The 24220-nt window shown below is 43.4% G+C and overlaps 3 protein-coding genes across 11 annotated transcripts in view; 2 read left to right on the top strand and 1 right to left on the bottom strand.

Moving 5' to 3' along the window:
* rps6ka1 (ribosomal protein S6 kinase a, polypeptide 1) overlaps positions 1–4347 on the top strand; it is a 48394-nt gene extending 44047 nt beyond the window's left edge. For all 7 annotated transcript variants that reach the window (XM_019888225.1, XM_019888227.1, XM_019888228.1 and 4 more), the window contains 6 exons: positions 120–278; positions 618–779; positions 1112–1188; positions 1279–1396; positions 1461–1598; positions 2597–4347. In XM_019888225.1, coding sequence (XP_019743784.1) covers positions 120–278; positions 618–779; positions 1112–1188; positions 1279–1396; positions 1461–1598; positions 2597–2719 — 777 coding nt within the window. In that variant the 3' untranslated portion in view covers positions 2720–4347. The remainder of the gene's footprint in view (positions 1–119; positions 279–617; positions 780–1111; positions 1189–1278; positions 1397–1460; positions 1599–2596) is intronic.
* A 405-nt stretch (positions 4348–4752) lies between these two features.
* pole2 (polymerase (DNA directed), epsilon 2) lies at positions 4753–11424 on the top strand. Of its 2 annotated transcripts, none has more exons than XM_019888276.1 (19): positions 4753–4879; positions 5374–5474; positions 5554–5629; positions 5730–5807; positions 5910–6003; positions 6084–6158; positions 6525–6608; positions 6728–6784; positions 6855–6903; positions 7572–7644; positions 7919–8091; positions 8394–8483; positions 8566–8620; positions 8721–8780; positions 9027–9104; positions 9763–9871; positions 9953–10129; positions 11156–11223; positions 11306–11424. In XM_019888276.1, exons 1-19 carry the CDS (start codon positions 4809–4811, stop codon positions 11322–11324), a joined length of 1587 nt encoding a protein of 528 aa, XP_019743835.1. In that variant the 5' UTR covers positions 4753–4808; the 3' UTR covers positions 11325–11424. The 2 variants fall into 2 exon arrangements, with proteins under 2 accessions (XP_019743835.1, XP_019743836.1); XM_019888277.1 differs by lacking the exon at positions 9953–10129 and adding an exon at positions 10869–11045.
* Positions 11425–11593: 169 nt separating this feature from the next.
* On the bottom strand, positions 11594–23654 carry nemf (nuclear export mediator factor). 2 transcript variants are annotated; one of them, XM_019888273.1, is made up of 32 exons: positions 23481–23654; positions 23289–23357; positions 22127–22229; positions 21848–21973; positions 21499–21647; positions 21314–21381; positions 21131–21220; positions 20988–21061; positions 20817–20887; positions 20174–20249; positions 19954–20094; positions 18921–19129; positions 18676–18852; positions 18370–18433; positions 18211–18299; positions 18031–18134; positions 17893–17955; positions 17714–17826; positions 17281–17338; positions 17132–17190; positions 16318–16434; positions 16015–16250; positions 15886–15928; positions 15764–15813; positions 14781–14922; positions 13768–13845; positions 13498–13695; positions 12685–12720; positions 12277–12383; positions 12139–12182; positions 11837–11916; positions 11594–11768 (listed from the first exon to the last, which is right to left on the bottom strand). In XM_019888273.1, exons 1-32 carry the CDS (start codon positions 23537–23539, stop codon positions 11691–11693), a joined length of 3171 nt encoding a protein of 1056 aa, XP_019743832.1. In that variant the 5' UTR covers positions 23540–23654; the 3' UTR covers positions 11594–11690. The 2 variants fall into 2 exon arrangements, with proteins under 2 accessions (XP_019743832.1, XP_019743831.1); XM_019888272.1 differs by having other exon boundaries at positions 16015–16246; positions 16314–16434.
* Between the last annotated feature and the right edge of the window lie 566 nt (positions 23655–24220).

Consider the following 24220-nt stretch of genomic DNA (forward strand, 5'->3'; position numbering starts at 1 on the left):
CCCCGTTTCAATTCTGTTAGATCCAGAATAGGTCGCAGTTTTCCACAGCGGCAGTAAATAAATGCACTCAAGGTATTTGAGGTGATACCAAATAACTTTTCCCCCCATGTCCGTTGCAGGTGTACGACACTGGCAAGCAGGTGTTCCTGGTGACGGAGCTGATGCGCGGAGGAGAGCTGCTCGATCGGATCCTCAAGCAGAAGTCCTTCTCGGAGAGGGAGGCCAGTGCTGTGTTGCACACCATCACCAAGACTGTGGAATATCTGCACTCGCAGGGGGTGAGGACGGCAGCACATTGGGCTCAGCAGTCGAGGGTTCACGCGTTCGAATCTTTTATTTTATTTCTTTCTTTATGTTTGAACACATTTTTGATGGGACTGGAACAGTGAGTGTTTTGAGATACAAGCAAGGTCACGGAACAAATTCAACTTGTATTACAAGGCACCGGTGTATTTGCTCACATGTAGTACTTACTGTTTTTTTGTTTGATTGTTTCATATTTACAGCCTAGAAATGTTTTTCTCAACAGAAGATCCCCAGTATTTTTGGCAGATGATTTTTTTCACGAGATTGCGAACTGATGCTCTTTGTTTCCCCTCATTTTCTCTTTTGTTTAGGTGGTGCACAGAGACCTGAAGCCCAGCAACATACTCTATGTGGACGAGTCGGGGAACCCGGAGTCGATTCGGATCTGCGACTTTGGCTTCGCCAAGCAGCTGCGTGCCAACAATGGCTTACTCATGACCCCGTGCTACACCGCCAACTTTGTGGCGCCTGAGGTGAGACCGGCCATCTTGTGTGGTATTGCTCATTTAAAATTGCTGTCGTATTGTAATAAAAATCATTTCTTGCGGAGGATGAAGAATATATGCCAATGGGCATTGTTATGTTATCGGTCTACATGTGTTGCACCACGGTGTGTGTTCAAACATCTGTTTCCTCGGGTCATTCAAATCTCAAGGCGCCACTGTAAGCGAGTTTGTGAAGAGTTCACGTTGAATAGGGAATATTGTATTGGTGAGCAATGTCGATGTATTTGTCAGCTTAAAGCGCACCTGTCAACATTTGTATTCTTTTTTTTTCTAATGCTCAAATAATTTGTCGTTGGTAGGTGTTGAAGCGTCAAGGCTATGATGAGGGCTGTGATATCTGGAGTTTGGGAGTCTTGCTGTACACTATGCTGGCCGGGTAAATACAGTACAGTCTTGACTGTGATGAATTACTGTAACAGTCATTTGCAACCTAAAATGGCCCTGCTGTCTTGCTCCCTTCCTCTAGTTTTACTCCATTCGCCAACGGACCTGAGGACACTCCCAATGAGATCCTGAACAGGATAGGCAACGGTCACTTTAGTTTGTCCGGAGGCAACTGGGACACAGTGTCAGACGCGGCTAAGGTGTGACTTCACATATTTGTTCCAAAGAGCTCGACTCATGTTTAAAGTGCGCTCCTTGCTGCAGGACCTGGTGTCCAAGATGCTCCACGTGGACCCACATCAGAGACTTATCGCCAAGCAGGTCCTCAGGCACCCGTGGATCGTCCAGAGAGACAAACTCCCCAACAGTCAACTCCCGCACCAGGACCCCAAACTGGTCAAGGTGACTGGGTCTCTGTTCATTCTGGCATGATAACCTCCAAGTTGCTAGCAAAATTAATGGCCCGCAACCAAATGGTACCAGTCTGCTGATTGATGGTTGGGTTGCGCTGATTGAAGGAGCCTATCATAGCCGCCAGCTTGCTTGAGCTCCCATGACACCGCTTTATTGGAGTTGTATTATTCTTGATATTTTCTCTCAATAAGCATTGCGCACTCACATCAAAACAACACCACCCAAAAAATAAATTAAATCGCTTATATAATATGCTGAAAAAATTGCTAATTAATTGCACAGGTATTGTAAAAATTGTACAAAGACGGAGTCAGTGGCAGGTGGTGCAATTCTAATTTTGCAGCCTTGCCGAGCCACCACCGTGTAAAAAGCTTTTTTATGTCACAAACAGCAACGCTTGTCTATGTCATCTTCACACACTTATTCTTAAAGGTTTGAAGGCATTAGCGATGCAATAAATAAAACATTGAAGGCCCTCATGTATTTCGTGGACATTAATATGCAATGAAGGTTTACCTCCATGGCTCGGGAGGATCCTTCTGCAATCAAGCATTGCAGCAATCGATTTGGATGAAACAAATCAACTTAAATGCAGCTAACTTGACTGTTTTCACTTATTCTCTAAACCAAAAAAAAAACAACAAAAACATCCAGACATCAAATAAAGTGGACAATTGTCCCAAACAGCTTCCGCAGAACTACGAAATACAGTTTTGCAACACTTCTCAGACATAAGTTGCATTCAAGAGCGCCAATGTCTTTGTTTCACAGCTTTGAATTGGCTAATATTGCATAAAAATAACAGACTAAATATCAATTTGTGAAAAAATATGAATCCGACCACATTTGGAAATAGCGGATTTCCGCCAGACGGCGACGATAAAATGCGCCAAAACAGCTTTGCAATGTATTCAAATAGAAATGAGATGCTAGAATGTCAACCATTGAGAGTCCTGCTTAGCACAGCATTATGATTTTTGTCCCAGGGCGCCATGGCAGCCACGTACTCGGCCCTGAAGAACTCGCAGCCCACCCCCGAGCTCAAGCCCATCGAGAGCTCCTTCCTGGCCCAGCGGCGCGTCAAGAAGCTTCCGTCCACCTCCTTGTAGACACTGCGCGCAAGCCCATCTTGGGAAAAAGAATAGCCACCCAACCAACCAGCTCGCTCGGGAGGGCACTACCAGCCAAGGAACACTGACTGTGACCCTGAAAATCCCCCCTGAGAAAAACCATCTTGTGACGGCGAGCCGTTCGCTATTGTAGTGGACCAGCCAAAGATGGATGGGGGGGTGGATTGTTTGTAATCTGTTTTTGCGTGTGTGTGTGTGTGTGTGTGTGTGTGTGTGTGTGTGTGTGTGCGTGTGCGTGTGTGTGTGTGCGCGCACGCTTGTGTTACTGCATGACCACCATGCCACACAAGTTCGCTCAACCATCACTGAACATTGTTCAATTTGCTGCATGTTTGTCTGCTTGTTTCCTGTGCGTGCGTGTGTGTGTGCGTGCGTGCGTGTGCGCACATAAAGATGAGCTTTACATTAGCAGTTTTGTGCTGCTAAGTCAGTTTGCGCCAGCAGCACAGTGGCCGCAGTACTGTCCAAAATGCTGGGATTTTTTTGTTTTTTGTTTTTTTTTGGGGGGTGGGGGGGGTTAATAATGTGAAAAAAAGAACAGATATATTAAAATACTCATTTCTGCCATAAATGCCTCTTTTGGCTTTGGTACAGCCTGAACATGGGAATTCTGGGAAATGTCCAACTTTGTTCATGTCAATCTTGTTTCTTTTACAGTGTCAGTTGCATGACTTGCAGTGTGTGGCGTTTCTTTTTGTGTTTTATTTGACGACACATCTTGTACACTGGTGGCTTATCTGTGAAAGAGACTCGGCATGTTCAAACCTTTATATTGGCTTTGTGTTTCTTTTTTTTTCCCCCTCCCATTTGCATTTTGAATGCTGTTTCCTGTGCTTGGCTGCTTTTGATGTTGATTTTTGTCCGAGGAAAGCGCATCGTTTGAAAATATTGCAAGACACGAGCGTGTTTAAAAAAAAAATAAAATAAAAAATTAAAGGTCTCGTAGCATTTTGCCAAGGAGGCCGAGCAGACTTTTCTCTCCATTGAGTCGAGCTAGTTTTCTCTCGTTTTTCACTCGTGACAAGAAGTTAGGGGTATTGCACTTTCAGGTGAAATTTTAAGATGAACCTAAAATGCGTTCACCGATAAACTTGATTTGACCATCTCTAAACTGATGCAAGCGCATTCACAACTTTTCAATCTTTGACTGTCTGTTCTTTAAACAAGGAGGTGAATGGCAAAATTCATCACAGATGCATGAATGTTCCCAAGGATATCCACTTCAATTGCTTTCTGTGACTCTTCAAGTCTCTCTGAAATTTCACCCAACATCCCTAACTTTTTGGGGTTCGTGTATCTGTCAAGTTACTGCCTGTGAGATCATGCACACACAAATGTTCCCTGAAGCACTGCTGCGCTGTTTCCACTTAGCATTTTTTAAAATGTTTTCCCAATGACATCCAAGTGTCAGCTTCCGAGTGTAGGTCCTCTTTTCAGCTTGGTGCCTAAAGGCCTACTTGGTGAGGAATGTGTCGAATGTCTTGCGTAAAAGAAGGGAAGACCTGTGTGGCTGCGTATTTGTCCAACCAGCTGTCTTACCTCAAAAAAAGGGATCATAAAATTATACCGTTGTTTTTGTTCTTGTGTGGTGGCAAAAAACAAAACAAGAATTGTTCATTTGGCTAAATGTGGCGTGTCTTATTGTATGATAAAGATGAAGATTTTTATATCTTACAAAATATTAAAGATTCAGTTGCTACAGTAAACTGTCTCTTGTATTCATGCTCATGCCATATATTTATGCGGGTTTGTGTACTTCCAAACTTCAATCGGCATTAACAAAATATAAGTTCATCTTAACCCAACTAATGTCCTGGTTGGGAGAGGGAGCAGTAGTTCGGGGTAACAATAAAAGTCCACAAAAGCAAAAGCATAATTACTCGAGGCTTTATATCGGAATTTAAATAAACAAATACGCCTGTTTTTGTTGTTTGTTTTACATTTTACAGCACTCTATTAACTCGATTTTACCGTAGGCGTGACTTTCACGGAAGTGACGACGGCAATATGCGGAAGTAAAACATTTGGCGCCAAGGCACAAGCGTACTGAACAGTGAAGTCAACAAAGATGGATGCTAGCCGCACAATTAAGTCCAGAGTTTGTACTGACTTCAAAATGCGGGGACTTATTCTCCGACCGTATGTACCATTAAGTCATCTCTAGTTTGAAATATTTTATTTTAGCTGGTATTCTTGCGGTTTTAGTTAGTCTTGTCGACGTCATTAATTCGCGTAACGAATCGTCTATCGAGAATCTTGTTCGAATAGTTTTTCAAACTTCATTTTGCTATTTTTAATTGATCACTTTCTCCAACTAAATGTCAATAAATAGCTCAGCATCACATTCTTTTGTTGTGTCATTACCAGGCTCCTTGCACTATGACTACAAAACCTGAAGTATCAGATCTTCAGATTCACAACACTAATAATGCTCATCTGTAATTGACACTTTCAGTTGTGCTGGCATTTTGGCAGTGGCTGTTAATATTTTGCCTTTTCTTGTGGAAAAAATACAATATAGCGAATGTAGACTTAGGTAGAATGAACAAATGCAGAAATACTGAATGTCTGTTGCACATTTAGTCAAAGGTGAATATTGATATGTTTCCGGGCTTATTTTAATATCGTCTAAGTGAGGCCACCAAGTATCTGGTGGAGGTCCTGGAGTCTGTCAGTCCCGCTGAGCTGGATGACATCATCGAAAGAGTGCTGGATGCTGTCGAGAAGCAACCATGTGAGTGAGTATGTTGGTGTTCATGCTGGGCGATTCATAAATGTAATCAAATTTATTTGTGATTTTGGTCATCAAAAAGTGTCTTCTAGCATGATCGAGCTATCGGTGGTGACGGACGCCGTGCAAGACTGCTCTCAATCCTGTGACGAAGCCATGTGAGAAATTAAGAGACCGCTGACGTGTAGAACAAGTCTTTTGTTTGTTGTTTTTGAAGGCGACATTTCTCACAATTTGAACCGTTTGACTCATTTCCAGGAGTAACGTTTTCAACATCATCGGTGCCTTCGATGTGCCCCGATACATTTACAATGCGGAGCAGAAGAAATTCGTCCCGTGAGTGAATGCCATTGTTTCTCTCTATTGTTGATGTTGAAATCCAAAATGAAACGGTTAGACGATAACATCATTAATGGCTCTGCGTTGTGTTGTTTTCAGCATCGGTATGACCAACCATCCAGCCGCGGGCCTGTGCGGCGTCGCGAGAGACAAGGCGGAACTTTTCCGTGAGCGCTACGCAATCTTACTGCAGGTCCGCTTTCCTACTCTTCAGTCTGTGCTCGTCGCCCTTTCCATGCGGTGCTTTTACTTTTGTCGGCGTTTGTTTTCCAGCGCACACGTCGACACGAGCTGTTCACCCCGCCTGTTATTGGAGCCACCGTCGTGCCCAATCAAAACAAATTTCAGGTATCCTCATCATCACTGTTGGGCCAAAACATTGTGTGTCCGATTGTGGTTCATTTCGGGGTACAGCGGTTACTACAGTGAACAGCTTTTCGTGGTATCAGGTTACAGGGTGCATGAAAGGCTTCATTTTTTATTTTTAACCAATGGATCGTTCCCTAGTCTTCTGTTATTTTTGCAAATTATTCACCAAGCTCATGTGTTGAAAATAGCACGAGATACATCGCAAGGCCTATAACTCCACATGTTGACTCTGCGTTCGCTTCGCAAATTGAATAAATCCATTCTCCCCAACCCTTACGTCTTGTTTTTCCCCCCCATACTTGGGACCGTCAGACATTAAAATTCTTTTTTTCTTATGTTCTCCAGCTGAAGACCATTGAAGCTTTGCTCGGCTCCACGTCCAAACTGGGGGGCGTGATCGTACTCGGCATGATCACACAACTAAAAGAGGTGAGGCAGGCAGACCATTTGCATTTTACTCCATTTGGAATCGTGAGATCATCTTGATGAAGTGTATGTGCATGTTCTCGTCGAAAATGTTTTTTTTTTTGTTTGTTTTTCTTTCAAAGGGGAAATTCTACCTGGAGGATCCAACTGGGACAGTAGAGCTCAATATGTCCAAGGCAATATCCTTTCTTTCACGTCTTTTAATTAATCCAGAAATCAAGTTGCTAATTGCCTTAATTCTGCTTGCACCAGTTTCACAACGGCCTTTACACCGAATACAGTTTCGTACTGGCTGAGGGTAAGACGAATGACTTTTATTGTGACAGCGACATCGCTTGCAATGGCGAACTGACCAATTGCGCTTGAGTGCTCCGAATTCAATGGTGGTGGAATCCTGATCCAACCGAAAAATTTGAAGGAAAATGTGTTTCAAAAGTCGAACCTGGAAAACTGAGAAAAGCTCTTTTGTGTGTATGGTTGATCGTACCCAAAATAGGAACTTACTGATGCAGGCGCACTCACCAAATGCAAGGTTCGCGTTTTGAAAGATGTGCAAAAACAGGCACGTTAGTTCTGAGCAACCAAAAATATCCTCTTGAAAATAACACTTTGATTCGTCATTCATCATAACTTTAGCTCATGTGGCAATTTTTTGTTTCAATTTTGGTCTCCTGCATTATTACACTTGTCCACCAGGTGGAGCTTCTACTTCCAGTCTCAGCAAGCAGCGAAAATGTCCCACCTTTGACTGTTTACTGCAGGCATCCCTGAAGTTGCTCCTGAAATGATATGACGGTTTTCTCTGTTGTCCATCTACCAACCAAATTGTCGGGCAATCAAAGATCAAAAAGAAGGACGTTGTATCTCCACAAGCCCCCTGGAATATGGCCCCACTTGTCTCATGTCATCAAGGCTCGTCTATGCCAACGTAGATTGAGCTCAATATTTTGACCTTGTGTCTTTCAGGCTGGTACGAGGACTCGGTGTTCCATGTCAATGGTTTTGGCACGCCGCCTGTAGAACCTTCATCAGCTACACGGTATAATTGATTAAACATGTACATACATTTTCGGAACCGCTTCATCCTCACAAGGGTCGCCGGGGCGGGGGATGCTGGAGCCTATCCCAGCTGTCTTCGGGTTGTAGGCGGGGGACACCCTGAACCAGTTGTTCAATCAGCCTGCCATGCATGTTTTTGGAATGTGGGAGGAAACCGGAGTACCCGGAGAAAACCCACGCAGGCCCGGGGAGAACAGCAAGCAAATTTGTTTTTCTTCCACCCCTGTTGAAACGGGGCTCTCTTCTGCCACCAGAGCGTACTTCGGCAATGTGAACTTTTTCGGCGGTCCGTCCACGACGTCGGTGAAGGCGTCGGCTAAGCTCAAGCAGCTGGAGGAGGAGAACGAGGACGCCATGTTTGTTTTGCTTTCCGACGTGTGGCTGGACAGCGCGGAAGTGATGGAGAAGCTCAACCTCATGTTCTCGGGTATGCCAACCTACCAGCTGCTCCGCTCCAGTTAGTGACGAGAAGTGCACGAGCGTGTAACTTTGGGCCTCGTGAGTGCATTGAAATGAAGGCGAAAGTGGAGAAAAAAACTTGTTCAATTCAGTTTTCATTCTGTCATTAGCACGCGTGCTATGAGTGCTGGTTTTCACATGACAATGTTACTACTTTGACGACAACTCCTAATCCGACTGTACTCGAGGAACGATTTATTTTTGAACTCTGAAGTGGCATTCAAGATATTGTAACGTTGATAATCTACCATTTGAACATCATGTCACCAGGTTATGCTGCAATGCCTCCCACCTGTTTCATCTTTTGTGGAAACTTCTCTTCTGTCCCGTATGGAAAAAATCACATCAAGTCACTAAAAGGCAAGCTTCAGGCAACACTTCAGTCACGATCAAGTGAGAAATCAGTGTTTCACTTTGCTGGGGCGGTTTTCTCTCTTTTTAGAGTCGCTGAAGGCATTAGCCGACAGCATATGTGCACACCCGAATATACTCAACAAGTAAGTGTGTGTGCTATGCACCTTTATAGAGCCTTTTTTTGTCATTGTTAACATTGGACTGGAGTGCCTCACTGCCATTGTCTTTGTCTTGAACCTGCAGCAGTCGTTTTGTGTTCGTTCCCGGCCCCGAAGATCCAGGCCCGGGCACCGTCCTGCCACGGTAATACTCATTGAAGAATAAATAAAAATCTCCATTTATGAAGGCGCTGGTTGATAAAGATCATGTGTGGCTACTGTTTTGAGAATACAAACGGCACACAATGAGCTAAATTTAATGAGTTCTCCATGCACTACAATTTGGGTGTGGAACTTTGTGACGTGCTTGTAACTCTCTTTGCATTTTTTTTAATCCGAAAAACAACAAAGCAGCCAAGAAATTGCCGAGTGATTTATGTCTTCCCCCCAGACCTCCGCTGGCGGATCACATCACCGAGGAGTTCAGACAGAGGGTTCCTTTCTCCGCGTTCACCACCAACCCGTGCAGGTAAATGTGCGGCGCGCTCTAGTGCACAACGTTGACGTAAAGCCTGGGCACCTTGAGGGATAAAGCGCATTTCATACACCAGGTAGCTTTGCTTCACAAAGTTACAAAAACAAATTTTCAAAGAACTTAAGACGTTTAAAAAAAAAACAACTTAATACATTTAAAAGTGAAATAAAAGGTACTAAAATTACTAAAGGAGCAAACCGCGCAAGAATACGATTTGGGGAAAATTGATTTTAGAAATATTCTTTCAGACGTTAATCATGGGGGGGCAGGTGGGACAAGGTGTTTACCTTGACTCCAGTTCTGTTGGCAGTTAAATGCATTTGCGTCTAGCATAGCAGCTAAATGCTAACGCACCATATTTGCTTTGAACTCTTGGCTCCGCTAATTAATCCGATTCTCAGAACACTACCGGGTTTATATGCCATGATCATTTAATTCGGTGAGTTGTAGACCAGTAGCATCATTTTAAAGTCTATTCTCCAGCTTTAAGATGATTAAGCGATTAAGCTGCGAGTATTGTTATATGCATTTGTTGCCACAATTACCGCAGCATCGGTGCGAGTTTTGATAGCTTTGGCATTTTGTATTCATGTTTTGTAAAGTGAACCTTCATGTTTTGGGTTGGTTGGATGCTGTTCGTGTTCTCTTTCAGAATCCAGTTCTGTAGCCAGGAGATCATAATCATCCGGGAGGACCTGGTCAACAAAATGTGCCGAAACTGCGTGAGGTTGCCAAACACCAATCTGGACATACCCAACCATGTGAGTGTCTTACCAAAAAAAAATACTAATTTTTTTAAGTCCCACGTTGGCACTGATGACGCTTGCTGCTGTTTTTGTCAGTTTGTCCGGAGCATCCTGTCGCAGGCTCACCTGGCCCCGCTGCCTCTCTCCGTCACTCCTGTGTTTTGGGCTTACGACTACACCCTGCGTGTGTACCCCGTCCCCGACGTGGTGGTTTTTGCCGACAAGTACGACCCCTTCAGCGTCACGCACTCCAACTGCCTTTGCGTCAACCCGGTATGGCAGCTTTGGCACTGTTTTGTGGCATCTTGAGTGTGATTCATGGACCGTAGTAAAATGTCAATCGTGAAATGTGATTGATGAAAATTGCATTCATGACTTCACCAGGGCTCTTTCCCAAGAAGTGGAAATATTCTTTCAGACGTTAATCATGGGGGGGCAGGTGGGACAAGGTGTTTACCTTGACTCCAGTTCTGTTGGCAGTTAAATGCATTTGCGTCTAGCATAGCAGCTAAATGCTAACGCACCATATTTGCTTTGAACTCTTGGCTCCGCTAATTAATCCGATTCTCAGAACACTACCGGGTTTATATGCCATGATCATTTAATTCGGTGAGTTGTAGACCAGTAGCATCATTTTAAAGTCTATTCTCCAGCTTTAAGATGATTAAGCGATTAAGCTGCGAGTATTGTTATATGCATTTGTTGCCACAATTACCGCAGCATCGGTGCGAGTTTTGATAGCTTTGGCATTTTGTATTCATGTTTTGTAAAGTGAACCTTCATGTTTTGGGTTGGTTGGATGCTGTTCGTGTTCTCTTTCAGAATCCAGTTCTGTAGCCAGGAGATCATAATCATCCGGGAGGACCTGGTCAACAAAATGTGCCGAAACTGCGTGAGGTTGCCAAACACCAATCTGGACATACCCAACCATGTGAGTGTCTTACCAAAAAAAAATACTAATTTTTTTAAGTCCCACGTTGGCACTGATGACGCTTGCTGCTGTTTTTGTCAGTTTGTCCGGAGCATCCTGTCGCAGGCTCACCTGGCCCCGCTGCCTCTCTCCGTCACTCCTGTGTTTTGGGCTTACGACTACACCCTGCGTGTGTACCCCGTCCCCGACGTGGTGGTTTTTGCCGACAAGTACGACCCCTTCAGCGTCACGCACTCCGACTGCCTTTGCGTCAACCCGGTATGGCAGCTTTGGCACTGTTTTGTGGCATCTGAGTGTGATTCATGGACCGTAGTAAAATGTCAATCGTGAAATGTGATTGATGAAAATTGCATTCATGACTTCACCAGGGCTCTTTCCCAAGAAGTGGTTTTGCATTCAAGGTGTACTATCCATCCAACAGAACATTTGAGGACAGGTAAGAACTGTTCAGTACATTTGTTTAAGAAAAATAATCCACACCGAGCTTGTAACATTACTGCTCTCTTATGTTTCCACAGCAAACTTCAAGGACTTTGATGGGATTATAATTTTTTTTAATTGTACAGAAAGTTATAAATATTTGTATTTTTATAATCTTTTAAATATCTTCATGAATAACAATAAAATGTAGTCTGTCATTTTCCATCATAAAACCTTTATTAGCTGTACAATACCTCTCGAGTGTGTCAATCAAAACCGAGCATTGTTTTTGTAAGTAAAATTATGCTATACCAAATGTGGCCAGGGAAAATGAAATTTAGTCCAACAGAAGAAAAGAAATCCTTTTCTGTTCTGTACATTTTTTTTCTGCAGCTCAAAGAATGATTTTGATCATGATAGGTCCACTTTCATATGTCCAAGTATCGAAAAGTAGGTGGCGTTTTCACCGCGTAGCACAGTGTCTTATTTTCTCTTGGCAGCCAGCAGGTTTGGAGCGGACACTTTGACTTTGCCAGGCATGTTTCTGGACAGATCGGCATCCTGTAGTACGAATAAACCAATCAATTCTGGCCATAAGAGTGTTTATGTTGGGGGGGGAGATTCGGTACCTTGACGCTGCGTAGCAAGTCCTTTTCTCTTACAGAAGCCTCCTTGGATTTCATGAAGCTCAAAAGTGCGGTGCGGGCGGCTGCAACGAACAAAAAGAGTAATGGTTTTGGGGCAATAGCAGTGTAGTGGTTCACATAGGTGATGTTTCATGCAATTGATGTGAATTCAACTGTTGCGCTTTCACACTGTGGCCAACTACTGATCAGAGTGTCGTCTGCCTTTGAGTCGTTTGTAGTGCAGCGTTTCACATAGCAACTCAGTGGTTCGCATACTTAACTGTGGTCCCCCCCAAAATATTTACCTTTGCCTTTCTTTTGTGAGCCTGGAGTCAGTTTAACTTTGTGCCTGTTGGTGTGAAAGAGAAAAAAAAAAAGCATGATTCTTTACTTACATGCTGCTTTATTTAAAACTGAGTCGACCGGATCACGGTGGTACGCACTTGCAGTTAGAAAGTGCGGTGTAGGGGGCGCACACGGGCACCGCAAACAACAGCACGTCCTCGGGGTGAGGTTGGCCTGTCAGCGAAGTGAGGAGGTTCTCTGCTTCCTGGTGCGCGCACAAACACACACACACACACACAATCATAACATTGAACATAGTGTAAGGGAATGATTCAGAAGTGTAGAGATTCCCTCTCGTAGTGTTCAGTGTGTGATTTGAGGCGAGGCTCTTACAATGAAAGTATAAAACCATCACGTCTCCAAACGCCATCTTCCAACCAATCACACGGCACTTAAGGATAACGCAGTGGATTTGTCCCCACCCACCAAAAACGTTCAGTTTGTACTTCGCTTTTGTTGGTACTTGGTGTAAAAAGTTTAAGCAGCACTGCAAGGTTTGTAGTCACCTCTGCCCCAGGGTTGTCTGCATCCACGTCGTCCTCCTGAAAAACAACACGCACATGGCCGTGTGTTAAGAGCATAAAGACCGACAATACTGGATTTTAAAGGGGACATTGCAAAAGTTTAAGAACGATAAATGAATTTAGGATCGCTTGTGGGAATTGTTTAGGACGACATTTTTAAACAGCTGAATAATATTTTAAGAATAATACCAGTAAGGTCATTTTAAGAACACTAATGTCTTTAAAACAAATATATTTTCAATGGGAAACTTAACCCAAGATCTCAAAACTTTGTTATAATTTTCCGATCAGCGGCTCTTTACTTAAACGTGTACATTTTTAAATTCTGGTACCGGTCTATAAAATCAGGGAATGGTTTGAGTCCTGAATACATTTAAGAAATGCTCATTGAATATAAACCTAATTGGGGTGTGAGGTCTGGAATTTCAGGTCACTTCGTGGAGCGCAGGGTTCAAAGCAAACATGGTAAAACAGCATTCGGAAGTTATGCTGCACGCAAGTGGAATAAACCGCCAACAGAAGTGAAGTCAGTACCGAGTGTAAATGCTTTTAAAATTAACGGATGCCACAATATGGTGGCATACTTTTGTCTACATGAAGCTCCTCGGCTCACTTCGACAAAGTTCACTGGCAGTGAGATGTCCCAAAATGGTGGAAATGCAACATTCATATTGCTTTTATCCTGAGCACAGCGAATACTCTTTCAGCGAAAAGCAGGGGACTCGTACCAAAAATAAATAAAATGTGTGAAATTGCAAATGCCGAACTGGGAATGTGAGTGGGTGTGGCTGATACCTTGTCCTCTTGCTCCGCGGAAGCCGCCTCCTCGCCATCCGGGGCCATCTGCTCCGGTTTCGTGACGGTTGTCACCATCATCTGGCGAGGTTTGGGAGGGGGCTTCTGAGGAGGGGGCTTCCTCGGGGGCTCCTCTTTGCCCTTCCCCTTCTTGCCTTTCTTAGCTTTGTCTTTCTCGTCCTTGCTCGCACCGGCCGACTGTGAAGAGCAGGAGAGCATAGATGAGTGCCTTGTTGTGTTTGTGTTTGTTCGTGCGTGCGTGCGGGGTACCCCAAGCAGCTGCATCATGAGCTCGCGGTCTTCTTCGTCCTGGTCCTTATACTTCTCCTTCATCTTTTTCAGCTTGTTCTGTTGCCAACACAGCAGGACGGTTTTAATTGCAACGGTCCTCGCGGCTTCCGCTCTAAGGAATTGTTCTCACGTCGCAATTTTTTTTTCTTAAAAGCGGCATCGAGGACAGTGACGTATTCAAATGTCTGCGTATAAACCCAGCAGGACTTCAAATGGAATATCTCTACTCTTATTTTCCTTCTTTTTGTTGTTGTTGAGTCTGAGGAAGCCCATTTACAAATCACACAAAGTGTTTTGAGTTTAATTCCACTCGAAACACATAGACGACTAATTTGTGACATACATCACACGATGTCATCTTTAATTTACCCGCCTGCATCACAGGATGACTTTGAGGAGCGAAAACTTCATTCCTCTCAAGATTTGTCAAGGATTTTTCAGGAGGTTGCAAAATTGGCTGTTTTTCGCTTCTTTGACAGCTTCATTTTCGAGCTGCAACTCATGGTTTTTATCAACTAATATGAACATTACTTTGTCACTAGAACATTAAATAGAGAAAAAACAATTTCCATCCCTTTATTCAAAAACGGGACAGCATTTCAAACTGGCAGTGCAGAAAATACACAAACGTACTAAGATTCAGTTTTTGGTTTGGCCCGTAATGTCAAAATTGGCAAAAATGTAGATCATGGTTTTCAAAAGTCAAAGCAGATGTTTGCAAATGTTTTATTTTGATTCTACCATTGTTCAAGTTTTTATTTTATTTTTTAATCAGTGATTTTGATTTTAGAGCACATTTGTTCGTTATTTTTTCTTCGAAAATGCTTTTGTTTGATGTTTTACTTGATGATCAAAATGACTGTCGATTAATTTGATCATCGATTAATTTACTCATCGTTGCAGCTCTGTTTCCGTTGAAGACTCATTTCTTTACCGTCACACATTGTGTTGAACAGCGAAAGCTCCATCTTGTTCTGAGCAAAATCTCTCACCTTTTGGCCTCTCTTCAGCGGCAGCTGCGGCGGTCCGCTGCCACTTTTGGATCCCCGGTCCTCTTCCTGTTCAGCGGGCGCAAGCTCAGTCTTCTTTTCTGGTTCGCTCACTTCCTGTTTCTGCTTCTTCTTCTTCTCATCGCTAAACAAGACACCAGAACTCTTTTTACCCAGAACTAAATTGGTTGGCCAAACCTTGGCCATATACTTTCTGAGAAGTGAAACTCAAAATGTCTGCCAAACATGGCGCAAATATATCGTTTTCAAAGTATGAATGACTGTAAGATCCTAGAATCATACTACTCGTTTAAATAAAAGATCCCAAACTGTTTGTGGTTTATGACTTGGATTTAAAATAATTTTTAAAAAATCCTTGGCCTCACCGTCTCTGCTTAGCAGTCATGTGCTTCCTTCCTTGCGTGTCGACGTCGACCTGGAGAAACAGTGTTCATTTAATAAGCCTGCGAGACGTCATTCTGGGAAAATATGTCTAAAGATATGAACCTGAGAGGCGGTTTCTTTCTTGAATGTGACGTTTTGAGAGCTCCTGGAATGAGAGGAGGTTGGGGAAAAAAAAAAGTATGACGACTTATCCTGAAGCTCCGGAAAGGTTAGATGGGCTTTGCAGTGTTGGTTACCTGATGGGCTGCAGGTGAGTGAGGGTGATGGTGGTGTCAGGGTAGCTTAACTCCTCACTGATTTCCGGTTTGCTCTCCTTCCTGTCGTCGTCGTCTTCACCGTCGGAATCGCTGCGCTCTGACGTCGTTCCGCCAGAACTAAATTGGTTGGCCAAACCTTGGCCATATACTTTCTGAGAAGTGAAACTCAAAATGTCTGCCAAACATGGCGCAAATATATCGTTTTCAAAGTATGAATGACTGTAAGATCCTAGAATCATACTACTCGTTTAAATAAAAGATCCCAAACTGTTTGTGGTTTATGACTTGGATTTAAAATAATTTTTAAAAAATCCTTGGCCTCACCGTCTCTGCTTAGCAGTCATGTGCTTCCTTCCTTGCGTGTCGACGTCGGACTGGAGACACAAGTGTTCATTTAATACGCCTGCGAGACGTCATTCTGGGAAAATATGTCCAAAGATGTGAACCTGAGAGGCGGCTTCTTTCTTGAAAGTGACGTTTTGAGAGTTCCTGGAATGAGAGGAGGGGGAAATAAAAGTATGACGACTTATCCTGAAGCTCCGGAAAGGTAAGACGGACTTTGCAGTGTTGGTTACCTGATGGGCTGCAGGTGAGTGAGGGTGATGGTGGTGTCAGGGTAGCTTAACTCCTCACTGATTTCCGGTTTGCTCTCCTTCCTGTCGTCGTCGTCTTCGCCGTCGGAATCGCTGCGCTCTGACGTCGTTCCGTCCACATCCGCCATCTCCGCCGCATCTTTTCCATCGCAGTCCCCGGTCTCGTGCTCTTCTTTCTTATCCTCCGCTCCGTCTTCGGCGCCGCTATCGTCACCTAACAGAGGCGCTTCGGCGTCAGGTGATGATTGTTGGAATGGTGGAGGTGAAGGGTCAGCGCTTACCCATGAGCTCCTCCCCTTCTTCCAACATCTCGGCCGTTCTGGACGCCATTTCCTCCACGTCCTCCTCTACCGACTTTACCTTGCGCTCGCCTCTGTGACGGAACACACTTTGCTCGTCTACCTTTAGAGGGGGTTGTAGTCAGAGAGATCATTTTTGTTTAATAAAAAAAAAAAATTAAAAAAAAGCACGTAGAGGTGAAAATCATGCTCATATTTTCATTTGCATAGGCTGCACAATCTTGTTAAACATGAAGAAATGTTTCCAATGTGTTGCTTTTCAGAAAGTACAGAACATTGACGGAAATGGGTGACTCCAAAATAGCGTTCGCAGGCTAAACTGCTCGAAGGTGTGAAACCCTCCACCCAATGCATTTTCTGATGCGCCTATCCTCACGAGGGTCCCGGGGTGTGCTGGAGCCTATCCCAGCTGTCTTCGGGCAGTAGGCGGGGAACACCCTGAACCAGTTGCCAGCCAATCGCAGGGCACAGAGAGGCGAACAACCATCCGCGCTCACACTCACACCGAGGGACAATTTCGAGTGTTCAATCAGCCTGCCATGCATGTTTTTGGAATGTGGGAGGAAACCGGAGTACCCGCAGAAAACCCACACAGGCTCGGGAAGAACATGCAAACAGACACACGCACCCACACATATTTTAGAAACACCCCTAGATTACCGTACATTTTCCTCACTTTCTGTTAAGGAATAAAATGTCAATCTATTTCACAAAAAAAAAAAAAAAAAAATCCAATGAATTGGCCTGCCTGGAAACATGCAAACAAGTCTTGAGCAGTAGCTTCATTCGATGGTGTTTACCTTGAAGAGGAAGCCAAAGCCCATAATCAAGTAGGAAGGCGGCAGATAGTTTTTTTTTCCTGGGGAGGAAAAAAAAAAACGAAAACAAAAAAGTGATCATTCAGTACCTGCTTTGCTGAGTAAAATAAGCCTTCTGAAAGTTGTCCTACCCCTGATCATAAAGCTGCCAGTGGTCAGGTACTCTCCTGTAGGCGCAGTCTTGGACACCTAAACATGATCAGCGGTGCTTGTAAACAAGAATGAAGTTGATTGTGTCAACTTCTTGTACTTTTTAAGATGGCGTTTTGAGCTTTTCTCCTGAAGCACCGGACGTCATTAACATTCAAAACCGAAAAGAGATTGTGAAAGTGAGTTCCTATTTTTTTTTAACTATGTTCTCTCAATGAAGCATGCACTGTTTTTTTCTCATTTATTCAACAGGTGGAAAAGGTTTTGCCACCATTTTTTTTATTTTTTTAAATCCCACAGTATGCTCTCGAATGATCCTGTTCCTGTTTTTCTTTTAAATTGTGAACATTCATTGTGAAAGCATCTTTGTTGACTAGAGTCAAAACAAATTCAAGGGTGTTCTCAGTGACTCACCTGATGATGGTGGACCCACCAAGCGCTGGTGACGATCTTGGCATCCCAGGCAGCACTGTAGCATACCGACATGGTGCCCGCCTCGGTCAGCGTGCGAGGGGGGATGGGACTGCCTGGGAAGGCAAGGGGGGGGGGGGGGGGGGAGACATTGCCAACAAGCCAAATGCGAGTGGACGAACCTGCAGGGTTTTTGATGACACAGCTGGTGGCGCCATGGAGGTCGGCGTGGACATAGATGTCACCTGGCCAAAAAAAAAAAAGCACAAGATGATGAATGACAGAAGCAGGGGCGGTAAGCCCGCCTTTATCATTCTTACCGGCCCGCAGGTAGCGCTTGACGATCATCTCATTCTGCTGCTGGTCTCGCCCGGCGATGACGAGGTAGTTCTCCGACGTGATGAACCACAGGAACTTCTCAAACCTACACAAAAAGGGGGAGGACACGACTGAGAGGACACAAAGAATCACCCGCCGAGTGCGGCGAAGTGCCCACCCACCAGTAGACCTTCCTGGCCTTCTGAATGGTGGTCACCGTCTGGACCTCCTTCAAGGTTTGCTGGGTCTTTTTCTCTGCCGATTTCATGGCCTTCAACGAAGTTGAGAAAAGCATTTTGGATGGTCTCGCCAAACGAGGTCGGTTAGAAGGCTGCTCTGACCTTGTCTGCTGCTTGAATGGTCTTCTGTTCCTTCTTTTCAGCACTGCGCTTGCAGTCGTAGTACCTGAAAATGGACGTTGTAGGCTTGAGTAACTGGGGTGGATACCCCGATATGCAACCTTCAGGAGATGTTGTGCCATTCATTTTTTTTAAATATTCATATATGTGTGGTTGAAAGGTCCCAAAAATAAACTCTCAAAATGTATCACTGAATTCAAGTTTGAAACTCCTGTTGTACGCTGCGCTGTGATTGGCCAGTCAGCATTTTGGGGGGCGTGGCTTTCCAAAAGGTGACTTCTTACGTACTTTTTTGCATTGGCGTAGGCCGACAGGCTAAGATCCACATCCACCAGCATGGGCTTGTTCCTCTGCAGCTTCCTATTCTGACCTTTGTCTTTATTTTTGTTTTTCTTGCCCTTCTCTTGCGGGGCCTCCTTCAACTCTTCCTCCTCCTCCTGTTCCTCTTCAGTGATGTAAGGATTCCTAGAAGAAGGGGGCGGGGGGATTTGCGCAAGGAGCCATTTTGTTAAGCGTCGACCTGTTGGTCTCACTTTAAAAGCATGGTGATGTGGTTGGTCTGCAACTTGAGGTCCTTGATGGCACACGCCACGGGGTCGCCGGCGGCCTGCGCCTCCTTGACCAGCACGCCGATCTCGGTCCAGTCAACCTGGTTGGCCAGGGCGCTGCGGATCACCTGCAGCGCCCTCTCCACCACGGCCAGGTTCATCTCCACCAGCTCACCTTTCACTCGATCCACTTCCTGTCACGTGACCCACACGAAAGTGCGACAGTAACATCAATACTCTTCTTCTCGACCTCCTCTGGGGAATATACTTGACCAATTTAGTACATTTTCAGACCACGAGCGGGCACCAGACCCAAAAAATAAATAAATAAAAAACTAGCAGGCGGTTGACATAATAATTGGAATCATTTTGTCTAAAGACACAGAGGGGGTGCTGTAGGACTGTTTTTATGTTTTATGTTTTTAAAGTAAAAAAATGTCTAAGTCTCGAGACTAGGCTCACTTGTTTTCTGAGTTTGGTTACGTGACACTGGTTAGCTGAGCCGTGACTGGTTATTTACCTGATAATGTGATGTCATTTTCTGGTGACAGCAGGTGACAAATTGATTTGACTTGATTTGAAGTATATTTTCATTCGAAAAAAATCTATATATTTTATTGATGTATTTCTAATGGTTTTTACTGTTGTATTTTTAAAGTGCTCTCTGAAAAAGGCTGAGTTCAGAACATTATTTGCAAGCGTTTTTTTAAACCGGTAATTGAAATGTGATTTCAATACGTGTCCACTAGAGGGCTCTAATTCCCCCCATATGCACGCAGCAACATTTTTCCACTTAGTTTTATTTATTTATTTATTTTTACTTTGCAGCAAGACTGCCTAGCCTCTGAAACAATAAGTGTGTGAAGTCAGTCAGTGAAGTCAATAAGAATGGGTTTAAAAAAAAAAAAAAAAAAACATATTTGATGTATGGAGGCCGATTGAGACTGATTTAAAAAGCTTAAAATGTGACATGTGTATGACTTGGCCACATCAACCGTTCTTAAGTTGAGCTCTTCACCTGAACTTGATGCAAGGCCTCCAGTCTCTGCTCGTGGTCCCGCCGGACGTTCTCCAGCTTCTTCAGGGCCTGCTTCTCCTGCTGCAAAGCCTTCATGTCGATCTTCTGGCTCTCCATCTTGGAGAAGAACTCATCCACTGCCTGTCAAGACAACATTGCGACAAGGCATGAGCGCTGTAGAAAAACAACAGACGGGACGTGGTCAATGTCTTTTATTTACCTTGTTGAAGGACTCAAATTCCAAGTAGGGAGTTTTTAAATGCTGGGCAAAGAGGAACGGGTGGAATTCATCGTATCTGTAATTGCAAAAGACTGTGAATAGATAATTCCGATCAATTACATCATCGTATTCTCAAGTCTAAAATGTATTGTAATGCCTGTGAAGAATAAATAACTAATGTCAAGTATTTATTACATTTTGTATACTGTATTTTTAAAACAGTGTTCCCTCACTTTTCGCAGATGATAAGTTATTGTTTTATCATATAAAAATTACAATTAATATTACAATTACACACTACAGTACACAAATTCAATTCATGATTTTTATCACTGATGAAGTACAAAAAATATTAATTTTATTGTATCGTTATGATGAATCACCACACCTAAATAATAGTAAATAATTGCATTAAGCTGACCTGATTCAATCTAAACGATTGTGCATGTTCATCGATTGAACTGATCATAGCTACAGTATATTTATCTTCTCCTCATCATGACATGACTTAACAAGTGGACTCCAGATCTATCATCTTACGTTCTTGAAAACTGTGTTCTGAGGCTAATAAAAGATTAACTATGAAATTATGAACAACAGCAGGAGCAGCATATCCCAGTTAGCACTCCACGTCGTGACTTACGTGAGTAGCTCTTCGCTGGCTTTCCCAGGCGTTAAACTTGCTTTCTTTTCACTCTTTTGAATGATGAAGCCCTTCAATAAAACAAAGATAATATTCTGATACCTCCAAAAAGCAGACCAAAAAAAAAGAAGGAAAAAAAACAAAGAAACGATTCGACAATACTTGTCATACTTTGCCACTGAAGTTCTCCGTTTTCTCCATGTACATCTCGGCCATCTGCAAGGCTTCCAGGATTTTAGGTGCAACTGAAACCGAAATGCAGAAAGTCACCATAAATCGCATCACCGGAGATAAATATAAGCTTGCGACCATACCTTGGGAAGCATCCACTTGACTGTCGACTTTCACTGAGCCAGACAGTCCGGCTTCGATGAAACAGTGTTCTAAGAGAGTTGCTCCGTAGGCTGCGCGGGTTTAGAAAATCAACTTTAGCAAAATGATCACATGAAGAATGATGGTCAGGAAGTGAAGTCCAATCTCTTTGTATCATTACGTACTAAGGTGAGGGTTCAGAACTCTTTTCACTTGCTCTCCATTCTGTGCTTGACTGATGATTTCAGTGAGTCTGCATCGAAGGAAATGGGTTTAAATAGAGAGAGAACAAAAAAAAGTTGGGTTCATAAAAATCCACAGTAAAAAAACAGTAGATGACACCGAGCGGTCCATGGACTCAACAAGTTACCGTTGTAACGTGATGAGTGGTTCTGGAGGTCTCGCGCTTTCCACGGGATAGCGCTCCCGCACGGCGATCTTGACGTCTTCCGCCTCGGCGTTGCGAAAGCGCAGCAGGTTGAGGATGGTGTACTCGTGGTCGGCGAGAATGATGTTACCCTGCAGAGCGGATGGAAACACAGCATATCGAGATAAGTGTGCTTGACCATTTTGCTAGTACCGGGAGCAAGATCAGGCCCCGTTGAATGATGTGGTTTCCATATGCCCCACACACATGCTCTGGTAACTGACACTAAATATCTCATTTTTTTATGGGGGGGAAACCTTAACGGTGATCTTGATTCATAGCATGTTCTCACCCGGTCGTAGAGTTCGACAATGAGGTGGTAGGCGGCCTCTTCCGAGCCAAACTGGAGGTCAACGATTCTGTCCATGCCGAGCTGCTTCACCTGAGTCAGCCGCCGCGTCTTCAGGTGCTTACGACACTACAGACACACGCATAATAACTAGTGCGTATTGGATTATTCGACATATCAAGGGAATAATCAACTGTAAGCATACTGGATAGTGACAGTCCGGGAACAATAACAACAATGGCAATGCTATTTCAAATAACACGGGCTAAAAGAGGAGCTTACTTTCATGGCAAAGCCTGATGGCATCATATTCTTGGGCCATTCGAAGTCTGTGGAATGAATCCGAATTCCGGATTCAAGCAGGAGAACGGCTTTGCTGTCAGGCCTTTTTCAACAAAGTTACACCAGTGATATTTAACATCAGCTACACCTGCACCTACATCCAATGACATCCATTCATCTAGAGCAATTGGTTACCCTTCTTAGTGGAAATAAATGTAGGAGGAAGCAGGAGCACCGAGACAAAATCCACGCAAGAATGGGGAACTCCTCCGAAAAACCCTAACCAAACCCGTAACCACTTAAACATCAGAAATGCACTCATGAACTTGTCGCAAGCAGATGCTAACGTAAATAGCACATAGCTCAAAGTATGATGGCTCACCACTGGCATGAAAATGACGAGAGAAGCTTGCCAACAAACAAAACATCGCAGACATGTCCAGTGTAAATTACTCATGTTACTTTATTTTAGTTGTTCAGTGGAACATTGACTTATGAGTTTAATTAGATCCATGACCACGCTTTTAACTCAAATTACTCATGCCATATTAATTAGGGCAAATTATTTTGCCATTTTTGTCATGGTCCTCTTCCCAACTTTTTTTTCAAATGCAAGCAATAAATTAATCTCTATCAGAATATTATTTTTTATTCAAACGCAAACAATAAATTAATCTCTATCAGAATAAAAAATATCCCATTTTTGATACATAATTTTTGGGGGTGTTATAGGTTAGTCTTACACTAAAATAAAGGAAAATGAACCATGAGGCCACTTGTAAGTCAATGTGCCATTGAATTACCCATACATTATATGCTTTTTAAATTTAAAAGAACATTAACAATTTAAAATTGTGACCCTAGTCACTTCCGGTATCGTTGATAAACACATGTTGAGAGTGATGGCAGAATTTTCACCCTGGGATGAATTTATTCAGATTTTAAAAAATAAATGTTAAAAAAACAGGTGCAGTTATATATCTATGTACCAATGCAGTGCAACAGCATTAATATGTTTGCAAAGAAAAAAATGATATAGGTCATCATTGACATCATAGCTTTTCAGTCTTTGTTGACGTCACTCAATTCTGGGGAGATAGAGTACAGAAGTAAACTTTATACACGACTCGAGTGATGAGTGCATTCAGAAGGCGCTGCTTACTTTTGTAGCCGGATGAGGTACGTCTTGTTGTCTATGTCGTACACGTTGTTCACCCTCATGCCCATATAGCTGTCACAAACACATGCCAAAAAAAAAGGAGAGTGAAATGAACAAACAGCCCGTAAGCGAATGTAAACACCTTAGCAATTCGGCTAGCAGATCCCGGATGGGGCTTTAATGAACGTCACCTACTTAGCATTTATCTCGGCGATAGCAGCCCTAATGTCCGCCGTGGTAAACCTTGTTTTCATGATGACTTAAAACGTTTTAGAAAATGAAAAACGGCGTTAATGTTCAGTCAGGCTTGTGCCACACTATTGTAGCACGCCGTAGACAGTGCGCATGCGCACGGTTTGCTCCACTCGTCAGGGATTTAGTACGCATGCGCAGATTATGAGACTTTCGAATCAGACAACGCGGATGGACATAAAGCGCTTTGGTTGAATAAATTTATTGGAATACATTTCGCTTTAATCATTATAATGATATTGTGGTGGATTTGTTCAATATTTAGTATAGGAAGTAAACCAGTTGACAGTGATCGAGATGCGTTCACATTATGCAGCAGATACAGTATGATGTAATTTTTTTTTTAAATGAAAGAATTGCGCACAAACTGACATTTAACATTCTAAATCACGAACAAAAGTACATGACAGCAATTTTATAGAACATAAAAAAATAATATTCATAAAAGGGGCTTTATAAAATTAAGTCAATCGAACAGTGAGAGGAGTTTACAGGAGTGTTATATGGAGTGAAGTTATGCTTGAAGATTTATTTCCAATGATTATTACAGGGTGGGCAATTTGCGGCCCTTGCACCCCATGACTTTACTCTCAGTGGTCCCCTTGATTAATTGCCATCCATCCATCCATCCATCTATCCATCCATTTTCCGATCCGCTTTATCCTCACAAGGGTCGCAGGGGT

The sequence above is a fragment of the Hippocampus comes genome, unplaced genomic scaffold, assembly GCF_001891065.2.
Source record: "Hippocampus comes isolate QL1 unplaced genomic scaffold, H_comes_QL1_v1.1 scaffold112, whole genome shotgun sequence".
In the NCBI taxonomy this organism is placed as follows: domain Eukaryota; kingdom Metazoa; phylum Chordata; class Actinopteri; order Syngnathiformes; family Syngnathidae; genus Hippocampus; species Hippocampus comes.

What these genes read in the sequence shown, in the direction of transcription:
- pole2 (XM_019888276.1), top strand. Translation starts at nt 4,809, where the DNA reads ATGGATGCTAGCCGCACAATTAAGTCCAGAGTTTGTACTGACTTCAAA. An exon ending in ATCTGGACATACCCAACCAT is followed by an intron (nt 9,872 to 9,952) that starts GTGAGTGTCTTA and finishes TGTTTTTGTCAG; the next exon opens with TTTGTCCGGAGCATCCTGTC. An exon ending in ACTGCCTTTGCGTCAACCCG is followed by an intron (nt 10,130 to 11,155) that starts GTATGGCAGCTT and finishes TGACTTCACCAG; the next exon opens with GGCTCTTTCCCAAGAAGTGG.
- nemf (XM_019888273.1), bottom strand. Translation starts at nt 23,539, where the DNA reads ATGAAAACAAGGTTTACCACGGCGGACATTAGGGCTGCTATCGCCGAG. An exon ending in TACCTCATCCGGCTACAAAA is followed by an intron (nt 22,230 to 23,288) that starts GTAAGCAGCGCC and finishes TTGTTGAAAAAG; the next exon opens with GCCTGACAGCAAAGCCGTTC. An exon ending in GCCTACGCCAATGCAAAAAA is followed by an intron (nt 18,434 to 18,675) that starts GTACGTAAGAAG and finishes GTCCATTTTCAG; the next exon opens with GTACTACGACTGCAAGCGCA.